Genomic DNA, 21,403 nt, shown 5'->3' on the forward strand with positions numbered 1-21,403 from the left:
CTTAATTTCCATTTTCATAGTTATTTTCATTTCTTGCTTGAAACGCTGCCTCGCCGAGGCCGCCATGTTGATTCTTCCACAGCGTGTAGCACAGTGCTGAGCAGATAGCTGATAATCAGTAAAGGCTTGCTGACGTGGCCGTTCCCTCGGTTTGCCTCTGCTTCAATGCAGCTGTCTCCTCTCCTGACAGATTCACCTGATGTTCCTTTGGAGAAGTGCATGACTCAGGAACAAATGAGTCACAGCCATGTTCATGAGTGAGGCCGATGTTTACAGGAGGAGGCCAAGCAGGAGGGCCCCCATTTGTCCGTGCAGCCTGTTTCCCTGTGTGTTTCAGTCATATGTGGATCACGAGGCAGGCCGTGTGGAGTTCAGGTTAAGGGCATGGGCCGTCAAGGTGGAAAGCCCTCAGCTCAATTGCTGGGTCTTCCATAAACCAGCTGTGTGATCTTAGGGAAATGACTTAACCTCTCTGATCTATTCATTTGTAGGATGAGGATAATAGTACTTGCCTTAGTTATTTGAGAATTAAAGTAGATGCTTATAAAATACACAGCACAGTTCTAGACTCGTAGTAAACAAATAAAAGTCAGTCAGGTAAAATTATATAGTTATATGTAGCAGACTCTTTATTACTCTCTGTAATGCATAAATTTCACATACTCTAAAAACTCACATTCTATTTTACAGTGCTTCCCAAGGTGGCCATGTACGGTATTTGTCCCTGAATTTAAGTGTCTTTCCCATTCTGTAACTGTTTTTGTTGGCCTCAGAAGGACTGAGAACTAACTACTTTGTTATAATAGACTTAAAAATTTTTGTATATTAAGTCCTTAAATCATTGCTTCCCAAACTTTGCTGAACATTGGAATCAACAATGTTTTAAAAATTCCATGTACCTGGGCGCCTGGGTGGCTTAGTTGGTTAAGCGACTGCCTTTGGCTCAGGTCATGATCCTGGAGTCCCGGAATCGAGTCCCACATTGGACTCCCTGCTCAGCAGGGAGTCTGCTTCTCCCTCTGACCCTCTTCCCTCTCGTGCTCTCTATCTCTCATTCTCTCTCTCTCTCAAATAAGTAAATAAAATCTTTAAAAAACATTTATAAAAATTGAGAAAGAGATACCTGAAAAGACCTAGTGGTCACAGGTTCTATAAGAATAAAAATAGGCTAACAAATAATTCAGTTGATTCCAGTTCTTTTCTGGAAACCATAGGTATAAAATTTGTTTGAAGATTATGCAAATAGTCTGCTCTTCTAGGCTCCTTAGCTTCTAAAATTTATGAAAAATCATCTCTGGCAGCACACAGAAGTTATCTGAGGATGAAAAAAATTTTTCATCAAGACTCATTACTTCAAGAGTGATTTCATTTTATTTTATTTTGAGAGAAAGAGAGCATATGCACAAGCAGGGCAGGAGGGTAGGGGGGAGCGTTGAGGGGAGGGGAGGGAAAGAGAGAATCTCCAGCAGGCTCCACACTCAGCGCAGAACCCAAACATGGGGCCTGATCTCACGACCCTGAGATCGTGACCTGAGCTGAAATCAAGAGTCAGACTCTTAACCGACTGAGCCACCCAGGCGCCCCTCAGGAGTGATTTTAAAAACAATCTTAAGGGCACCTGGGTGGCTCAGATGGTTAAGCGTCTGCCTTCGGCTCAGGTCATGATCCCAGGGTCCTGGGATCGAGTCCCGCATCGGGCTCCCTGCTCTGCAGGAGGCCTGCTTCTCCCTCTGCCTCTCTCTCTCTCTCTCTGTCTTTCATGAATAAATAAATAAAATCTTTAAAAATAATAATAAAAAAATAAAAATAATCTTAAGAAGTGGGAAAGTGAGTTTTCCTCTACGACTTTAAACAGAGCTTAGAGATTTATATCACCTTGGTAGCTTGCCTATCCATTAAGACATCAAGAAAACCAATGCATATCACATCCTATAGTTGTCATTTTTTTCTTTCTTCTTTTAAAAATAAAAGCAGTCTTCCATATACAAAATGAGTTATTGTTCCTTAGGCACTTATCCTATGACAGGGTATCTAAAAGCATTAGGTCAAAATTGCCACAGTCCTGTCAAGTAGAAATTATGATTTCCATTTACAAATCAGGAGCATTTTAGTAGGTTGCCTGAGGGCACACAACTAGGAAGTGGCTCAGCCAAAACATGGAGCCAGGTCTTTGTTTTTACAGAGCCTTTGCTTTGTCTGCACAAGCAGCACATTACCATTAGGACACTCAAGGAGAGGCAGAGTTCCTTTATTTCTGCAATTGAACAGGTTCAATCCTACTTAAGGTAACAGAGAGCATCATTCTGTGTGAGGGAAGCATGGGAAAATCCAGGAGAATTTCCTTGAAGACCTTCAGACTAGAGATGGAGCTGCATCCGACATCCTGGATCACGTTGAACCTGAACTCAACACTCATCTCGTGAAAAATTCACAGTAAAGAAGTTTATGAAATTTCTTTTGTTCTTGTAGTTGTTTCAGTGGGAAAAATGGCGAAGATGTTCAGTTTCATACTTGTCACCACCATTCTGGTAATGTGCAGGGAAAGCTGGGTAAGCTCATTTATTTATGTATTTATAATACCTGCTTTGACCTGAATTTTCTTTTATTTTGCAGAAAACCTTTAGTAATTTGTTGCTGAAAAAAATAACTAAGGGAAAAATATGAAAAAGGTTTGTGGAAGCACCTGCCATATAATAGGCACTTACAAGTGATGCAATTTTTCCTTCTCAAAGTAAAAACTAGTCTTCACAATAAATAAGTAAAACCTTTTTGAATTTACTGGGGGCTATTTGGGTAGTTAAATAATGTTAGAAACTTAAAACTATCCATGGTAATTAAAATTGACCTAGGGGCTTTCCCAATATTGAGTTTTCCAGTATTGAACACTGTTAGTGTAAACTGAACAAATAATTTGAAAGTAATTACAATGAACTCATGCCTTCCTCCATTCATAAATAAATAAAAGGGAGAAAGTACTCATTTATTCAAAGTTCTGGGACAGTGGAAACTCCTAAATTTTAAATAAGCTCACTAAAACTGTGCATGTGGTCTCATAATGATTGAAGATACTTGCCCTGTACTTTCAGCTATTTTTAAATCGCACGCTGCAATTTATATTTAACTATATTTAACTATATTTAACACTATCACAACCAATTTCCACCTATTAGAAAGGAGCACAGGATTCCAGACACCATGAAATGTTCTTGCTGTTCATTTTTTAGACTGGTGGGAATCAGAGAGCTAAGCAAATAATTCAGAGTAGAAAAACCAAGGAGTGTCGAGGAGAGAGCACCAAGAGCAAATAAGAAATGGTCCTCGAGCAATAGCCAGGGGAGACTCAGTGACTCAGTCTTGGAAATAGGAGAAGACCTGGACCACCACTTCCCCATTCTCTTGCTATGGGACTTCCAATATGGTGGCTGAATTTCTGTGTTCACAGTACAGGTCTTCATAGGAAGGGAGTGTAGCTCTTTGTCCCAAATAGGGTGTCTAGCTGTGCAGTTCTGACCACCTAGCAGAGGGCCTGGAATGTAGCGGGTCCTCCTATTTATGGAATGAATATAAGGCAGTACATAAAGATAGGAACCGAAAGGCAATTGTAAATTGAGAAATCTGTCTGATGGCTGTTTTAGGAAATGATGTGTATAAAGTAGTAGTGTAAAGCAATCACTCATGAAAATTCAGAATTTCTCAGAAGTGAACATTTACACTTATCATGGGAGATCATGACGTAATTTGCAAATACAGATGTCAGGGTAAAAGTGGAAAAATGGCAAAAATGAGTCTTTTGTCCTTTTTTTTCCCCCACTCTACTTCCAGTAACTAGTACTCAAAGACTTTATTGAAGCTTCTTGTCTCAATACCTCTTCCAGAAGCCCCAACCCTGCAGCTCATCTTCCCAGTTGATTCCCCACCATGTTTCCTTTCTCTCTGAAAGGTTATCAGACGCCAGCTTAGAAAGGAGCTGACAGATTCTCTTGCATCCAATATTCTTGGGTTTTTTGCCCTTTTAGAGAAGATAAATGACCTAATTAGAAAACTCAGCCTCCTCCCATCCCTTTCTGAAGTAATTGAGGGAAAAACAAAACAATAAGCAAAAAGTTAAAGTGACTTCACTAGAATTTGCACAGGTAAGTGGGTGAGATATTCAGGGATATGAGAGTCTAAACCTGCATCCCTTATAAAGGTGAACACATGTCATCAGATTATAAGTATTCCATTAAATTTTTAAGACATTAATACCAGAAGGTCATACCAAAGCCTTGTTTATTTTAGGGATTGACACACTAACAATGTGCAATGATGCCATTAAAACTTTACTGTCAGGAAAGCATTTGGTGGTATCACGAAGAGACTGAGAGTAGGGATCTCTAACTGGATTTGAATCCTGACTCCTCCTACTTGCTGGAAAATCCCTGAGCAAGTTGCCTCACTAGAGTTGAGACAATTCCTCCCTCCTGGAGTCATTATGAAGATCGAATGAGACGAATTTAAGGCTCTTAGCTTAGTCATTCAGATTATTTTATATTAATATATAATTTTTTAGTTCAAGCACTTTACCGTAGCCATAATTACTTACTCTTCAAACAACAAATAGTACCAGAGTTTTCAAACCACTTTCTGGTTAGAATAATATTCGGAAATGGGAGTTGGGGACAGATTTTTTTTTTTAAATATTTTATTTATTTGGCAGAGAGAGACACAGCGAGAGAGGGAACACAAGCAGGGGGAGTGGGAGAGGGAGAAGCAGGCTTCCCACCAAGCAGGGAGCCCGATGCGGGGCAGGGACAAAATTGAATCATTAATTTGTCCAACTTGTTAGGAGCTTTTGTTTCCCAGTGAGAATGAGATGCACATCACTTTGCAGGCTCTTGAGAACTGTCTCCAGGAGCAGGCTCGGCTCAGAGCCCAGGTGCACTTGCTTGAGACGCGGGTCAAGCAGCAACAGGTCAAGATCACACAGCTTTTGCATGAGAAAGAAATCCAGTTCCTTGATAAAGGAGAGGAGAATAATGTCATTGACCTTGGAGGCAAGAGGCAATATGCAGGTCAGAACCTATTTTTCTTATGGGCTTTAGGAACTTATAATATACACCCATGTGCAATGGGAGTGCTCAATATTTGGTACTTCGGATTTTGCTAAAGAGTTTTCCTATTCCAATAACAAGCAACATGAAACATTATACCAAATTTAAATGTCTTCTACCACATTTTATCCTTTTCTCTCTCTAATCTCTGCAGGGGATATTTAATACCAATGCTAAATATCTCAGAGCTTCTATAGTTTAATGAGAGATCAAAGACAATAGCTTGTTTACATACTGGTGTGTAAATAACAGATGATACTTGTGAAATGTTACAGTTGAGTTTTGTTTTTATTTGTGTGTCATTTCTTGTTACATTTATACAGTTTTCCCCTCTGAAACCCTTATGTGCTTTAGGGTAGTAAATAAGGTAATAGAATAAAAGGACAGGAAAAGAAAAAGGATCACAGGGTGCCTGGGTGGCTCAGTCGTTAAGCATCTGCCTTCGGCTCAGGTCAAGATCCCAGGGTCTTGGGATCGAGCCCTGCGTCGGGCTCCCTGCTTCTTGGGAGCCTGCTTCTCTCTCTGTCTCTCACGAATAAATAAATAAAACCTTTAGAAAAAAAAAGGATCACAATTATTTAGGGAAATACAAGAGTTGTGTTTACATGTATATTTTATGGTTTGGTAATTTTCCTTTTGATTGGGTCAGTGTTTCCACCCGGAAACTAAATGATCTTCGACTGTCAACACATTGCGCTTATCACTGCACATAGCATTATTCCTTATAGAAAACTATTCACTCGCCTTCCTCCAGGCATCTTTTAAAGAAAACAAACCACAGTTGTCAGAAATGAGGATGCCATCTAGAGCACTGTGTTCCTATGTCTGCTCTAGCGTCTCCCATGATGTATTATAATTTCTTTGTCTATGCATCTGTCCTGATCAATTAACCAGGCACTTTGAAAGGTCTGGGATGATGTTTCATCATTCTTTCTTCCCTCTTGCCTATTTGAGTACCTGGAATATAATAGAGCCTCACATTTATGAATGAAAGCAAGGGAGTACATAGAGACAGGAAGCGCTAGATAAGCAAATATAAGTTGCAAAATAGATCTGACTGTAACTGAAAAACTGTAAAGGCTGAAGAGATTCCAGGCTGATAGAATAGAGACATCTTTATTTTGTGTTTCTAAATATACTCATCAGTGTAGGATATAAGGATTGTGAGAATTTTAGAAACTAGGCTGCAACAAAATGCTTCCTTCTTTCTTTACCGAGAACCTAATCTCTTTCTGGTCAGACTATTGTCTAGGGGCTCCTGACACGCTGTTGTCTGACTACGTGATCCCTTACCCTTGATTCTTGGAGTCCAACTGCCCCTCCCCTGTTTAGGGATTGGAAGGAGGCCTGTGGTAGAGGGATTGGAGGTAGCATGAGGGTGGCCCATGGCTCTGCGGCATGGAACAAAGCGGAACCAAAGCCAGCTCTGGCACAAATAGGCTTGGGAAACAAAGGCACCATCTGAGGCAATCTTAGGGGCAAAGAACCAGGAACTAGAACCTAAGGAGAGAACCACAGTGATGATTAGGCAAGACAGTGAAAGAAGGCTCAGGAAAGCAATCGAACAAAAAGCAAAATCAGTAGAAATTCCTTGAAGACTGTGATTCTGAGCCGGGGCTAGCCGCTGGAATCACCTGGTGACCTTGTAAAATGCCGAAGCCAATAAAAGCGCCATGAAGGGTCTGAGGTTTTACTCTCTTTGCAGCCTAACAAGTTAGCCTGCCACCGTTTCACGGATGCCGTCAGAAGAAGACTCCCGGGTCAGGAGTCTTCATGTTTGTACCGATACCCCTTGCTTGCAAGTACTAAAGGAGCAAAATGGAGTAATCCAGGTGGAGAATGTGCAGGCAGTGGGCTGTGTCACAGTTGAGGAACGCTGAGCTTAGGAAACATCAATCTTTTATTTATTATGGGTTACAAGCAAATTGGCCCAGTTTTTTCTCCTTTGCAAGAGACATTATCGTTATGAAAGTGGACAGAGACTAACCTGTCATCTTCCAAGGCTGTTTACTATACAAACATCCCTGAAAAAATTAGTCCAGAACATGAACTCTGCTTACAAAATGTGCAGAAAGGCAGTGACCCCTGGGAAACTGTCTACATATAGTGCCTAGGTTCCACTCCGATTAAATGAGAATTTAGGCTGCAATTACATGAGAACCCCTACAGGACTGAAAAGGGTTTGTGCTTTTGCTGATGGATGTGGATGAGATTGTTCAAGACCAGAATCAGGGGCGCCTGGGTGGCTCAGTTGGTTGAGCGACTGCCTTCGGCTCAGGTCATGATCCTGGAGTCCCGGGATCGAGTCCCACATCGGGCTCCCTGCTCAGCAGGGTGTCTGCTTCTCCCTCTGACCCTCTTCCCTCTCGTGCTCTCTATCTTTCATTCTCTCTCTCTCTCGAATAAATAAAAATAAAATCTTTAAAAAAAAAAAAAAAAAGACTAGAATCAGGTCAGGCTTCTCCCCAAATTTCTTCTCACAGGCTGAGGTCACCTAGTAGAAGGCTTTGCTTCTTTTCAGGTAGGAGGTAGGGTATTGTGGCAATTCAATACCCTTTTCATTCGATGACGTTTGGGGCCTAATTATAATGTGGTCAGTTATCCACGTAGCAGGCTTTAGCTACCTATCCTGAGACTGTGGAAAATTTAAGGTACAGATGTCAGAGTAGGATCTCAGTAAGTTAATTAGGCCAATCATTGCTGATAAGAGGGTTGATTCAGAGAAGGGGGTAACCAGAATGGCCAAATGACCATTTGATAGATGACTTTGTCTTATGGGCTGAGTCGTACCCTCCCCATTCATATGTTGAAGCTCTAACCTCTAATGTCTATGAATATGGCCATTTGGACATAGAGCCTTAACAGAAGAGATTAAGTTAAAATAAGGCCATTAGGATGGGACCCACCAATCTGAGTATCCTTATCAGAAGAGACACCAGGGACACTGGTACCAGAGGAAAGACCATATGAGGATACAGCAAGAAGGTAGCTCTCTGTAAGCCAAAGGACAGAGGGTTCAGAAGAAGCCAACCCTGCTGGCACCTTCTGTGATTCCAAAAGGGGTACACAGCTAATCTCAAGGTCAAGGAACTTGTGGAGGTAAGAGAAGTATCATTATTCCAAATTCCAAAGTAAGCTCAAAACCCAGGGTTATCTATTCAGATACGATCTGAGCAGGTTGTGAACACAGATTCAAGTGTCCGGTCATGTCAGGAGGCAGGTGATCGGATGTTTGTTACAAGCACTGTGCAACCAGTCATGGGAAGAATGAGGTTTAGGAGCTAAAACTCCAATCCCTATGGCAGGAGTGCTGGGTGGGGACCTCAGGAAACAAGAAGTCACCAAGGAATAAGGCAGAAATCAGTCCCTAGGAAATGGAACTACCAAGGTCAGAGGAAGACTGACTGTATGAGCAGGAGTTGGATGGAAGAGCCATGTGGACAGGGTCTAGACGAACCATTGTAGTGTGTGTATGTGTCTGTCTTATAACATGATAGCACATATAATAGGATAGGTGATAGACATTTTCTTGTTTTGGATAGAACATTAAAAAACAAAAACCCAGAAGTTAATAGATCTGTGCCATATTCTTCATACACAGTAGAAGCATTGAAGCCTGGTTTCAAATTCCCACTGCCCATCTTGCTAGCTGTAACCTTTGGGCAAGTGACTTAACCTTTATGGCCCTCATATTCCTCATCGGTAAAATGGGAATGATAAGAATGTTTCTTTGTTGTAAGAGTTAACACATGTAACATGATTACAATAGCATTTAGGACAAAAGAAGCACTCAATGAATGTCAGCCATCTATCCACATTATTATATACTCTCCCCCTTGTTTTCACAGGGGAAAACTTAAAAAAAAGAAAACCAAAAACTATTCACCCTACCCCTCAAGAATCCTGCCCTCTCCAAGGGACCAACATCCTTTCTTCTTTTAAGTTTCCTTCTCAATGTTGCCTGGGGGCAGAGAATGACTATAGCTGGGCGAGCTCTTGCATTTCCCAGCATGCCCCTGAGTGGCCGCTGAGCTCATGCTGGCCTTTCTTTGAGCTTAGAATGACTTTGGTTCTCAGCCTTGAGCTCAGCCACCATTCTGGGACAAGAGGGAAGTCCATTTGGCAGGCTGTCATGTCACTTTGTGAAGCTTAAACAATTCAGCCTTCCAACATGGCTTGCTTTCTCCATGATCAGAGAAAGTATTCACCTCATCCAGTTTAGTGCAGTATTTGTCAGAGGGCAGGAAATCTTGGCCTCACTCTAGTATTATATAAGTATCCAAAAATCCCTTTTTGTTTTTTAAACTCCCATGAGCACAGAGCTTTCTAACCTTGCCCTTGCCTGCCTATTCTCCAGAGACTTGAGTGGGTTGAAACATTTTGAAAACATTATAAATACCTAGTTAATGTTTTACACCCTACATTGCTTGAACTTCCTGCTGTCATAGTATAAGTTACATTTCCCCAAGGCAGGCTTCTTATTTCTAACTTATTTTTTATGAACAATTTTGCTACTAGTGCTTTTTGATGTTTTTTGTTTGTTTGTTTGTTTTTACTTGTTGGGTGTATTTTGCTTTTTTTTTTTTAAGTTGAAAGCTTTCCTCTGAATTTAAGTTGTGTTTGGTTTCTTCCTCTGGGAAGAAGGAAAAAATTTTTTAAAAACACAAACTTGCAGTTGGCATAAAATAGAAACAAATAGAAAATGTTGGCTGCAAATGCTATATTCACAAAGTTTTCCAGAGGAAAAAGTTATAGCTAATCATTTCCATATTTGCTTGGAAAATAGTCTGAATCTTTGGAGTTTTTACTATTCAGTTCTTTGGTAGGAGATTATATGGAAGCAAAGCGCTCCTTCCTTAACAAGGTTAAAATCTGCTTACTTTAATGAAAAGTGTTGTACAACTTACTTGACCACAAAATGTAAGCTTTTGAACAACACTGAACTGATTTTCGGTAATGCTTTTTTTCTTATTTAATTGCCAAAAAAGGATTTCTTTTCAAGAATGAAAGTTAGCTATAATGTTAAGTTATAGGGTTTTTACTCAAAAGTCTGTAACTAGGTATTCTTCAGATCATCTCTTTCTTGCGGCCACTACTTCAACCAACCTTTAAACGGCTTCCTAGGCCTTGAAACAAGAGTGAAGTCCATACTTGCCATATTCTCTAAGTGTGTACGTATCAGCCTAGATGAGACCCAGTGGCTATTAATTTATCCTACCCTCAAGTAATTTAAGAAATAGATGTTACTTTTTGGTGACAAATTGGTGCCTATGTTTGCTCCAATAGTTAAAGAAATATCATGGCGAAGAAGAACATAGAAATAAAAAGAATAGCAGAAGCTTGCAGTTTTTAGCAAAAACATCTAAGAATGCATGGACTGTTAGAAATTTCAGTGGGCCAGTAAAAGAATCTGTTGAGACTGGGAGGTTATAAGAATCTAACAAGAAGATTACTATTTTGAATCAATCTCCAGATGTTCAGAATGATTTATAATACTCTAAGTCAAGATAACCCATATTAAATTATTTGTTCGAGGTTATATTTCTACTTTCATTTTAGCTTCCTAGGAGAGATAAGTTCTACTATTCTGTCAGATCAGGTTATAAATTCCAATTAAATATACTGTAATTAACTGAACATATGTGATTTTTAAATTGTTTTCCATAGAGATGAGAAATGAGAAACCAAATACCTCTTTTATTTTCATCATTTCAAGGAGTCAGATGATAATTAAATACTAGGAAAGGAAACAAGACTTTCCTAATATCTACTGGAAGATGTCCAAGGTGCAATTTAAAAAAGCTGATTATCTGCACCATGGGTTTATCAGTCTCCACTAGCTTTGAGTAATCTTATCCAGAGGCTCTCATGTGGGGTGGGGGGTGGGGGGGGAGACATAAGACATATAACAAATGTTACATTACCTTGTTTTGCAAACAGACTGTTCAGAGATTTTTAATGATGGGCATAAGCGCAGTGGATTTTACAAAATCAAACCTCTCCAGAGCCCAACAATATTCTCCGCTTACTGTGACATGTCTGATGGTGGAGGATGGACTGTAATTCAGAGACGATCTGATGGCAGTGAGAACTTTAACAGGTGTGCTAATTATGACATAAGGATTTATTTGGAGTAGCATGTGTGAGATTCATAACAAGTTAAGCCTTTTTTTATTATATCCTGAGGTCTATAATTAGAATTTCACTCTCTAAGTAAGACTACTGAAAGTGCATTTACTAATTGAGAAAATGTTGGGGGTGGGGGTGGTAGTTGGGAGGGGTGGGCACCTTGGTTACTACAGAGGTCCTTTTGGGTTTTGCTAAAATCAGCTTTCACTTTGTATTTTTTAGAGGCTGGAATGACTATGAAAATGGCTTTGGAAATTTTGTTCAGGAAAATGGTGAATATTGGCTGGGTAATAAAAATCTCCACTTACTGACCATACAAGGTAAGGTTTGCCTGTTATCAAATTCACTTGAAGTACAATTAAAAAAAAAAACACACTAAAATGTTTTTCACTAGGGTGCCTGGGTGGCTCAGATGGTTAAGCGTCTGCCTTCTGCTCAGGTCATGATCCCAGGGTCCTGGAATCGAGTCCCGCATCGGGCTCCCTGCTCCTTGGGAGGCTGCTTCTCCCTCTGCTTCTCTCTCTCTCTTTCCCTCTGTCTCTCATGAATAAATAAATAAAATCTTCAAAAAATAAATAAAATAAAATGAAATGTTTTTCACTAAACCATAGGCAGTGGAACCAATTCAGTAACTGCTGTGTTGTGCAGATGGCAAGGATCCCTTTGGGGCAATAATCCCCTTTATTCAATGTGGCCACTTAAAACTAGGACCAGAGGCAAAGAAACTAGATCTTCACTGGGGGTGGGAGATTTCTCATATATTTATTTTCTATTTCCGGAAAGGAAATGGAATGTCATCATCCTTCTTTTTTTAATGCCTCGAGTTCCTCGAAATATCTATACTGGGTCAGCCATCTGTTACCACGATAATAGTATGTAACAAACCACTTCAAGATTTACCGGTTTAAAGTCAGAACCATTTATTATCGCTCACAAATGTACAAGCTGTGCGTGGGGGCAGTTTTGCTCACCAGGGCTGCTGATCTCGGCTGGGCTTGCTCATGGCTCTGTGACCAAATTCCTGGTTTGCGGGAGGCTGGCTGCTGTAGGTTGGCCTCAGACGGAACGACTGGGCTGTGCTCTATACGGTCTCTCGTCTTCCAGGTAGCCAGCCTGGACTTGTTCTTGTAGCTCAGGCAGAGTTCCAAAAAAGACAGGGCAAGTACGAAAGTTGCTTGAGACCTAGTCTTAGAACTGGCACATGGTCATTTTCATTGCCTTCTCCTGGTAAAAAAAAAGTCACTGGACCAGCACATTTCAAGGGGAGAGAAATGGACTTAATGGAAGGAGTTACAAAGTCGTATTGCAAAAGTTGAGACAAACAACTGGGGCATTGGGGTTGTTCTTGCAATCAAATACCATAATAAATGTCTCTGTCTCCATCCCCCTCAGCTTCTATTTTGAGAAATTTCAAAGATACAGCGAAACTAAAAGAAGAGTCAACCTACCCCTAGATTCCAGACTAACATTTTACTGTTTTTATTATTTTAACCACATATCTATCCATCCACTGAGCCATTTTATTGACACATTTCAGATTGAAGCCATCTGTACAATTTCCCCTGTGTCTTATGTACTGCCTGGGTATCTTCTACTAGGGTTCAATAATTGTCTAAAATATCATTAGTTTGATGAATTTTCTAAGCTTCTCTTTCCCATGTTCATTTATTCCAGCTCATTGCATTCCTTGCCTCAAATGTAAGTCTGAGAATGCAGGCAATCCCACTCAGATCTGATTCAGAATGTTTTATAAAAGGCAATTGTATTGCTCAGGAAGGCATGCTATATCCCACTGGCAATGCATTAAACATAAAAGCAAGGTTTTGCTTCTTTCATCCAAGTTAAGGAAAGTGATTGGTGTTTCTATATTCATAATTCATAAGTTGGATTATAACTATAGGGATCTTTGAGACACCAGAATAATAGCTAGAGAGGATAGATAATCCTTTAAGCCTGATACTTTCTTTGCTCGTCCTTCTTGTGATCAATGCTCTCTAAATTTACATAAGATTTCCCTTCCTTCGACGTATTTATTTTCCTACTTCAGAGTGTTTTATGATAGATATATAACACTTATCACACCTGCTTTTTTTGCACATTAATATTTATCTGGTTTCTTATTCAAACTATGAAAACTCTAAGAAGTAACCCTTGGCTCCTTCTAAATACACAAAGTTCAAAATTATTTGTCAGATTATTATTAAATGTTTATTTACGCAGATGCACGTTGCCAACACATCTCCTTCCCCTTCATGTTTTGATTGGTGTTCAGGCTCCTACTCTCACGACAGCTAAAGTGTATTTGTCAGTTCCAGGCTTCACAACCACATATCACATCATCCCAAGGAAAACCCATGCCCTTGCAATTCTGTAATTGTGAGAGCTTAAGGCTAGTAAATTTCCTCTGAAAATAGCCTTGTTCCCGTTACACAATTTTTGACTGGAAATTTTGCAATAACATTACTTTAGAAATGGTCTGTAATTGCATTTTTATTTACTTATTGACCATAAAGATATGAAGATGGTTACCTGACACATTGAGTCTGACTTCATATCTCTTTGACAATGTAAAGTATTTTTTAGGAGAGTTAACTTAGCCTACCTTACTGTTCTCATCCACTTCACAATCTTGGCTCAAATAAACTTTATTGCCTTTCGATAAGATTAGAGGGGTCTCTCCCAGAATCCCACAGTAGAGGGCTCCTTGGGAGGAAGAGGTTGTGGGGCTAGAGCGCCAAAGCCAGCGGAAGCCCATACTCCTCCCCACTCAGTAAGGACCAATCCAGCATTCCCTGTCCGAAGAGCCCTGAGCTTGCTTCCAGGACCTGTTCATGCCTCTTATGCCTCTTTTCATCTGTCCCCCTTAAGAAGATTGTGCCGCTGGTGTGCACACCCCTAGGCCTGAGGGGAGGCAAAGCAACAGCTTTTAGCGTGGGTATAAACAGAGCTTGGATGTGCAGCCTGGAATGTGCACAAATGCGGACAAGGCCCCTTTCTGTGCATGACGGAGCTAGAGATAGGGATAGGAAAAGAGGAGGCAAACCATACGTGAGAGCTGTGTGATGGGGTCCAGAGGGTCTCTCTCCCTGGGCCTCCATGTTCCGGCTTGGAACCCCAAGGAGACTAAGATACTAAATTCAAACCCGGTCTTATATGTCATTGTGAAGTTTTATTCATCAAAGTAGGAGGATAGAACATACATTATCTAACAGTTTGATTTATAACTTTCTGGTTCCTGATAATAGTTCTGTTTTTCAAGAAAGAATAGTCTTTGTGATTCACAAGTGATGGGACAATGGAGAAAAGAAGATCACTTGAGGATACCAACTAGTTCAATTATTATTTACTTTTTAAGACCAACATTCTTGGGGCGCCTGGGTGGCTCAGCTGATTAGGCGGCTGCCTTCGGCTCAGGTCATGGTCCCAGGGTCCTGGGATCGAGTCCCGCATCAGGCTCCCTGCTCCGCGGGAAGCCTGCTTCTCCCTCTCCCTCTGCCCCTGCTTGTGTTCCCTCTCTCTCTATGTCAAATAAATAAATAAAATCTTTAAAAAAAATCAACATTCTTACTGCAAGTAAGAAAAAGAAGATAAATGTTTAAACTTCTTAAAACTTCTATTTATTCTTTCATTGTTAGATTTTTTTTTTTTCCTAGAGAGAGAGATTGAGACAGAGCATGTGTGTGAGCAGGGGGAGGGACAAGGGAGAGGGAGAGAGAAAATCCCAGGCAGGCTCCATACCCAGTGTGGATCCCAACGCAGGACTTGATCTCATGACCCCGAGATCATGACCTGAGCTGAAATCAAGAGTTAGATGCTTAACCCACTGAGCCACCCAGGCGCCCCTCATTGTTAGATTTCTTAATCTATTAACTAAATAATGACTTATTTTCTGTTGTTCTTTGTCAAGTAAATTGCACTAGCTTTTACCTGTGATAGATCTGTAGAAAATTTCCATCTTCAACATTGTGTCTCTAGCTATTTTCAAGTAAAATACACAATAAAATGTTCATGTTGTAAATACAATGGAGTCACTGTTTATTCTTTGAAAACTGACTCATGGCAGAAGGAAATGGTTTAAGTAAAATAGAATCATGAGTTGTTTTTAAACCAATAAATCAACGTCATCTCACACATCAGGAATATCCTATAATTCTTGCTTGTTTTTTTTTTCAGGAGACTATACTTTAAAAATCGACCTTGCAGATTTTGAAAAAAATAGCCGTTATGCACAATATAAACTTTTCAAAGTTGGAGATGAAAAGGTACTCAAATTTTCAAATAAGTAACATCATGAATTAGGGCACCTGGGTGGCTCAGTTGGTTAAGCGACTGCCTTCGGCTCAGGTCATGATCCTGGAGTCCCGGGATCGAGTCCCGCATCGGGCTCCCTGCTCAGCGGGGAGTCTGCCTCTCCCTCTGACCCTCCCCCCCTCTCATGCTCTCTCTCTCTCTCTCTCTCATTCTGTCTCTCAAATAAATAAATAAATAAAATCTTTAAAAAAAATAGTAACATCATGAATTAATGTATAAAATATAAACCCTAAATTCAGTGGAAATAAAGACAGACAGTAGGACCTGTTCTTTTGTTTATTAAACATATTATTAACATTGCCATTAATTATTAACACTAAACACATTAGAGTGACAAATGATAGTGGAAGTTGCTTCTTTTCCTTTAGAATTCCTATGAGCTGAATATCGGAGAATATTCTGGAACAGCTGGAGACTCCCTTGCAGGGAATCTTCATCCTGAGGTGCAATGGTGGGGTAGTCACCAAAGAATGAAATTCAGCACACGGGACAGAGATAATGACAACTATGAAGGAAACTGTGCAGAAGAAGATCAGTCTGGCTGGTGGTTTAACAGGTTTGCATTTTATAAACATAGTTGTGATGGTGTTGATGATATCTCAGTGGTGGGCATTAATTATAACATGTGAGGTAATGTTGTCTTCTTTGTAGTACTGGTATTATTAAGTAATCATCCTTATTAGAATTCTTCAGGGATGAAGTATTTTTGAGGATTTGTTCATTGTGTGCATTAATAAAGCTTGAAAGGTGTTATAGAAATAAATCAAATTATTACTTATGCAAAGACTGCTTGCAAACTGAATTATGGGTGAGTTATCATAAACAGTTGGCCACAAATTGACGTGAAGCTATAAAGAGCATTTATATAGGAGAAATATTTTCAGCATTCTAATAACCAGTTTGGTCTTTGCCTTCTCCTATCATATGAAATTTGAAATTTCCTCTACAATATTCGTGACACCTAATTCCACCCTCTGGCTGAATACTTCCGTGTTACTTTATCAGCTAGCTCATTCCATTTTTTCAATTGTACTCAGTTTTTCCTTTTATTGTCTTGAAATCTGCCTTCTTATATCTCGCCAGATTTTTTTCTCAGTAGTTAATAGAGCGACTGTAATTCCCTTTCAACAAAACCCTGCAGGCAATGGGTGAGAAGATATTTATTGTATTCCTCAATATTTTCTCTTCTCCAGGCCAGATAGTCTTGACTCATTTAACTGTTCTCCACCCAAGATGGTTTCCAGATAGCTCCCTTTGTTGTAATTACAAAGTTTAGGCAAGAATGGAAACTTCATACAGTCTTCCTTAAAAATAACCTGATGGGTCTGCTATGTCTGCAAAGCAGATGTGCTCCAACTGCTCGGCAGTGCACAGGTTTTGAATGGCTTTTCTCTTTAGAAAACAAGGACCACCTCAAAATGTCTGGACATTTAGATTTTCCATTAGGGAATCTTTAGTAAGTGAGTGTTTCTGGAGTGTCTGATTTTCCATATTATTGAAGATTATCCATTAAGTTCCACAATCCAAATTTTAACTTTATTTTTGTGATGTAAGTACTTTCAAGGTATTTTGCAATCCTCTATCTTATTAAATGGAGGTAGACAAGACATATGTTAATTTTCCCTAAAAGCATGAGAGTTCTCCCTAGGAACATCAGCTATTGTGATGTGCTGATTTTAGAGCTGTAGATTTTATGGAGACAGCTAGTTGTAGGTAGTGTGGTGTGTCAAGTTGAAACTAAGTGGTTGTAAAAAGAGGCCATCTTCGTCACTTTCTCTTCCTCCTCCTTTTTCCTCCTGTCCTTCTAAGTTAGCATTATGTAAAAATTATCAGCATTATGTAAAACTTATCCATAATTCACTAAGTTTCAGGATCCCTTAATGTTTGATTTTGAACAGAAGGCCATATATAGAAATAACATCGCTTCTCGGTCTTTTGGCTAAGATCAGGTGTAGAAATAACAATCATTATCAGTTAACATTACCATGAACCTACCTTGCTGACTGGTTGCTATTGAGTCTAAAGGACAATCAGCAACATATTAACATGGGCAAATAAATTATTTACTTGACTTTAGATATAGCGGTTCAGAGATGACAGAGAAAGGCAATTCAGTAGCTGGGGCTGCCAAAGAACCCTTCGTTATGCTTGAAGCCAAAGGAGATGATAAGTGTGGACAGGTGGAAAATCAGTAACGCTGGAGAAAAAGTCAATTGTTCCAGAAGCTTGGTGCTATTTCTACCATGCCTCCTGTTCCTCTTGTTTAAACCTATCACCCTCTTCCTCCTTACCCTATTTTTTTTCATCCTAAAGTTCTAACTTACACGAAATGTTGGCACTTCAATTATCCCTCACCTGTAAGACGTTCTTTCTCCACATAGCAAACCAGTCGCTGAGTGCGGCTGTCTTCTCTGCTTTTCTCATGCAAATGCTCACAGCTACTTCTTCACCGACAGAATCCCAGCCATCTCCCTCCCCATCTAGTTACAAGTTCAGGCTGTCTCTGAAACTGAAAGGTGCTGGAGAATTGGTCTCAGAATAGCTAAGATTTTTTTATGCTGACCATGCAGTTTTCTTAATGGGATTCAAATCACAGACCCGATAAAAATTGTGTATGTAGTAGATGCCTCTAAGAAATCAGAGATAGGGCCAAAATATATATTCCAGAGGCTCAGTGGTGAGTGTTTTTTTTCTAACATTACTTTCCATGCAGTTTTAAAACCACAGCAGGTTTTTGATACTTGTTGAGTCAGCCTACATTGTTTCAGTTACGTACAGTTAAATTAGGAAACTGTCGGGATGGTGAGCAAGAGCAAATCACTAAGCTGGTTAAGTGATCCAAGCCAAAAATCAGCATCTATGGATAAATTTTATGCTTTTTTGATTCAATAATCTGGGTACTTTCCATAGATTTTTCAGAACTATCCCTTGTGAATGTTCTTCTTATATCCTATTATCTGCCATCTGTTCATTTCAATCAAGAAATCTGTAGCAACTCATTCTTAACATACACAGTAAATTATCACATAAGCTTAGTTATCCACATCAGGGGCAAAATTTATGGATTTTAAAGGAGGAAGTGGGACATTTTAAAATTTATGATAAGCTAACCAACTTATCTAGATTGGAATGATATGTGTTAAAAAAATAACTGGGCAACTCGGACAAACGATTATTGGTTAATAGCTGGGAAAACTTTAAATGGCGGTTTAGGTTTTGTTTTCCTACCCTTGAGGTTAAAATAATGGACATGCTGGCAATTTTTAAAAGGGGAGGAAGGGAGTTTGCAGTGCAAAAGCTAAGTCTTGGCAGCAGATGGATGAACACATACGAGCAAATGATCCAGGGAAGATGGCAAGAGAGCACGTTGCCACACCTGGTTTTGTTGACCCTGCTTGCAAAGGCCCACGGCGACGAGGTCATGTTTTTGTTTGCTTGTTTTTCCTTTTTCTGTGTAAAAGCGATTAAGAGCAGAAATGCTTTTTTTACAGGACACTACAGGTGACCTGGGTTGTATCCTGAGACTGGGTAAATTAATCAAGACTCTCTTGTCTGAAAAATGGCAGGATTCATAGTCAAAATGTTTTTTGTTTTTATCATCTGCGAGCCAATAAAAAAGGGTTTTATAGGAAGGCGATTTTTCTAGTCTGACTGTTTTGTGTTTATTTTTCTTCCCACTAGGTGTCACTCCGCAAACCTGAATGGCTTATACTACCGCGGCCCCTACGTGGCTAAAACGGACAATGGGATTGTCTGGCATACCTGGCATGGATGGTGGTATTCGCTGCAATCTGTGGTTATGAAAATTAGGCCAAATGATTTTATTCCAAATATTGTTTAAATTTTCCCTGGTGGGCTTTCTTGCTGTAATTCATCTAGGTTTAACGTGATTTGAAAAATAGCACTTCTGCACATACACGGGCTTATAGATGATGGTAATTGTTATGTGTACTACTTTTCATTCCTACTTACCTTGATTACGTAATGCACTGTCAGTGCAGCAAATATGTGTATTCTTCAAATAAATATAGATTATTGAATTCCTATGTGCAGAACGTTATGAGAAGCACTTATGTTGAACAAAAAATAAAAAGCACAGAATATATAACATGTCTTGGGTAAATACGTGTTAAATTAAGTATACATGCAGTTGAAAACACACATGAAAAAATCCGGTAAATAACAGATTGCCAGAGCAACTGCATAGACAACAAATATGAGCTAGGATTTGAACTTAGATCTCTGACTATGGAGCTGGAACTCATAAACACAATTTAGAGTCTTAATTACTAGAAAACATTACCCTGTATTTTTAGGATGTTTGTGTAGGTTCACACTTCTTTCGGAAGCCTCATTTTAATCCGTACACCAGTCTTGTGAGGTATTGTTACCCCCCCACCCCGATAACAGAGCTGAACATTTGTTGATCTGAGATTCTGTGACTGCTTAAAGTTACAAAGCTAGTAAGCCAGGGAACAGGATTCAACTCCAATTTCAGACTCAAATTCTGATCCCAAATCCAATGTTTTGCTACCATGCTATAGCTTCTTATGGATAGGACTTGGATAGGTGTGGTGGAGGGAGAGAACCTTTCAAGTGAGAGCAAAAGTATGAATAAAGGCAAGAGAGTCTAAATATTTGGGTGCCAACTGTTCAAGCCCAAGTGAAGCTCGTTTTTTAAATCAAGACATGAACTAATCAGAAAAATATAAATAATTTTAAAAGCTGGTAAGTATAAAGGAAAAATATGGTCCTGGGGAAGGTATAGCAGGGGACCTGACCTGGCTTGGTGGGAGGGGATCAAAAACTCTTCCTGGAAGAACTAAATTTTTGACTGAGATTTTTAAACCGGGTGCATGTGGAAGATCATTGCAGGCTAAGGGAAACCTTGTATAAAGTACACAAAGTAGGAAAGTATGGGAAAAACAAACAGGTTAGAGAGGCAAGAGAGTTTAGTGATCTTTAAGTCCTTAAACCAAGGATTCTGCCACCTGATAGCTGTGTGACCTTGGGTGAGCTACTTAACTTCTCTGAGCCTCGGCTATTTCATCTGTAAGATGAAGATTATGATAGTATCTGCCTCACAGGGTTAGGTTGGGGATTATACAAGTGTTTCAAATAATGCCTTGCGCAAAGTAAGCAGTGAATGAGAACTATGTGATTATTAAGTGAAGCAGGCATTCAGGGACAATAATAACAGATATCTTGAATAATAGGTCACATAAAAAAAGTTTAGTTGTACTTTATCCTCTAACCAGTGTTTCCTGAAGCAGTGCTTCTCAACCTTTAATGTCACACATATTACCTGGAGTCTTATGAAAATGTAGACTTTGATTTGGGGCTGGGGCCTAAGGTTCTGGTTTTTAAACAAGTTTTCAGATGGTGCAGATGTGGCTGGTCTAGGGATCACACTTTGAAGCAACGATGTAGGAGACTGAGTTCTGTGGGATCGTAATAATACAGGAAGCAAAGGGCTCCTTGATCAAATGAGTTTAGGAGATGATCTATTGAACAAAATTAAATAGATTTCTTCTTTTTAATATTCTACTCTGCCTTCTGAAGTTCTAAGAGGAACATATCGTAGTTTGCAATTTTATATCTAGTTCTAGTATGGTCAGCTGCTAGGTATACATCACCTGATTATGGCAGTCCAAACAAATAGGGATTCGTTCATCTTAACAAGAATTCAGAAGGTAGAACATTCAGTGCTCTGCAATGTAGAAGCTGGCATCTCTGCAAATCACTTTGCTTTTCCCTCAAAATCACAGGTTGTCCACTGCAGTTCCTGCTTCAAGTCTATGTCAAAAACAGGAGGAAGGGTGAAGGGTCAACAGACTTTAATTTATGCCTTATTGGCCAGACTTGTGTTACAT

General features: G+C 39.7%; 1 protein-coding gene across 1 annotated transcript; it reads left to right on the plus strand.

The window, feature by feature from the left end:
- The first annotated feature begins 2,483 nt into the window (after positions 1-2,483).
- FGL1 (fibrinogen like 1) lies at positions 2,484-19,371 on the plus strand. The gene is made up of 7 exons (XM_028099827.2): positions 2,484-2,549; positions 4,871-5,051; positions 11,031-11,190; positions 11,442-11,539; positions 15,393-15,481; positions 15,899-16,086; positions 19,212-19,371. The coding sequence occupies exons 1-7, from the start codon at positions 2,487-2,489 to the stop codon at positions 19,369-19,371; spliced, it is 939 nt and encodes a 312-aa protein (XP_027955628.1). The 5' UTR covers positions 2,484-2,486.
- The last annotated feature ends 2,032 nt before the right edge of the window (positions 19,372-21,403 follow it).

Source organism: Eumetopias jubatus, unplaced genomic scaffold, assembly GCF_037043125.1.
Source record: "Eumetopias jubatus isolate StellerSeaLion01/CBP00866 unplaced genomic scaffold, mEumJub1_p1.0 scaffold_2, whole genome shotgun sequence".
Classification (NCBI taxonomy): Eukaryota; Metazoa; Chordata; class Mammalia; order Carnivora; family Otariidae; genus Eumetopias; species Eumetopias jubatus.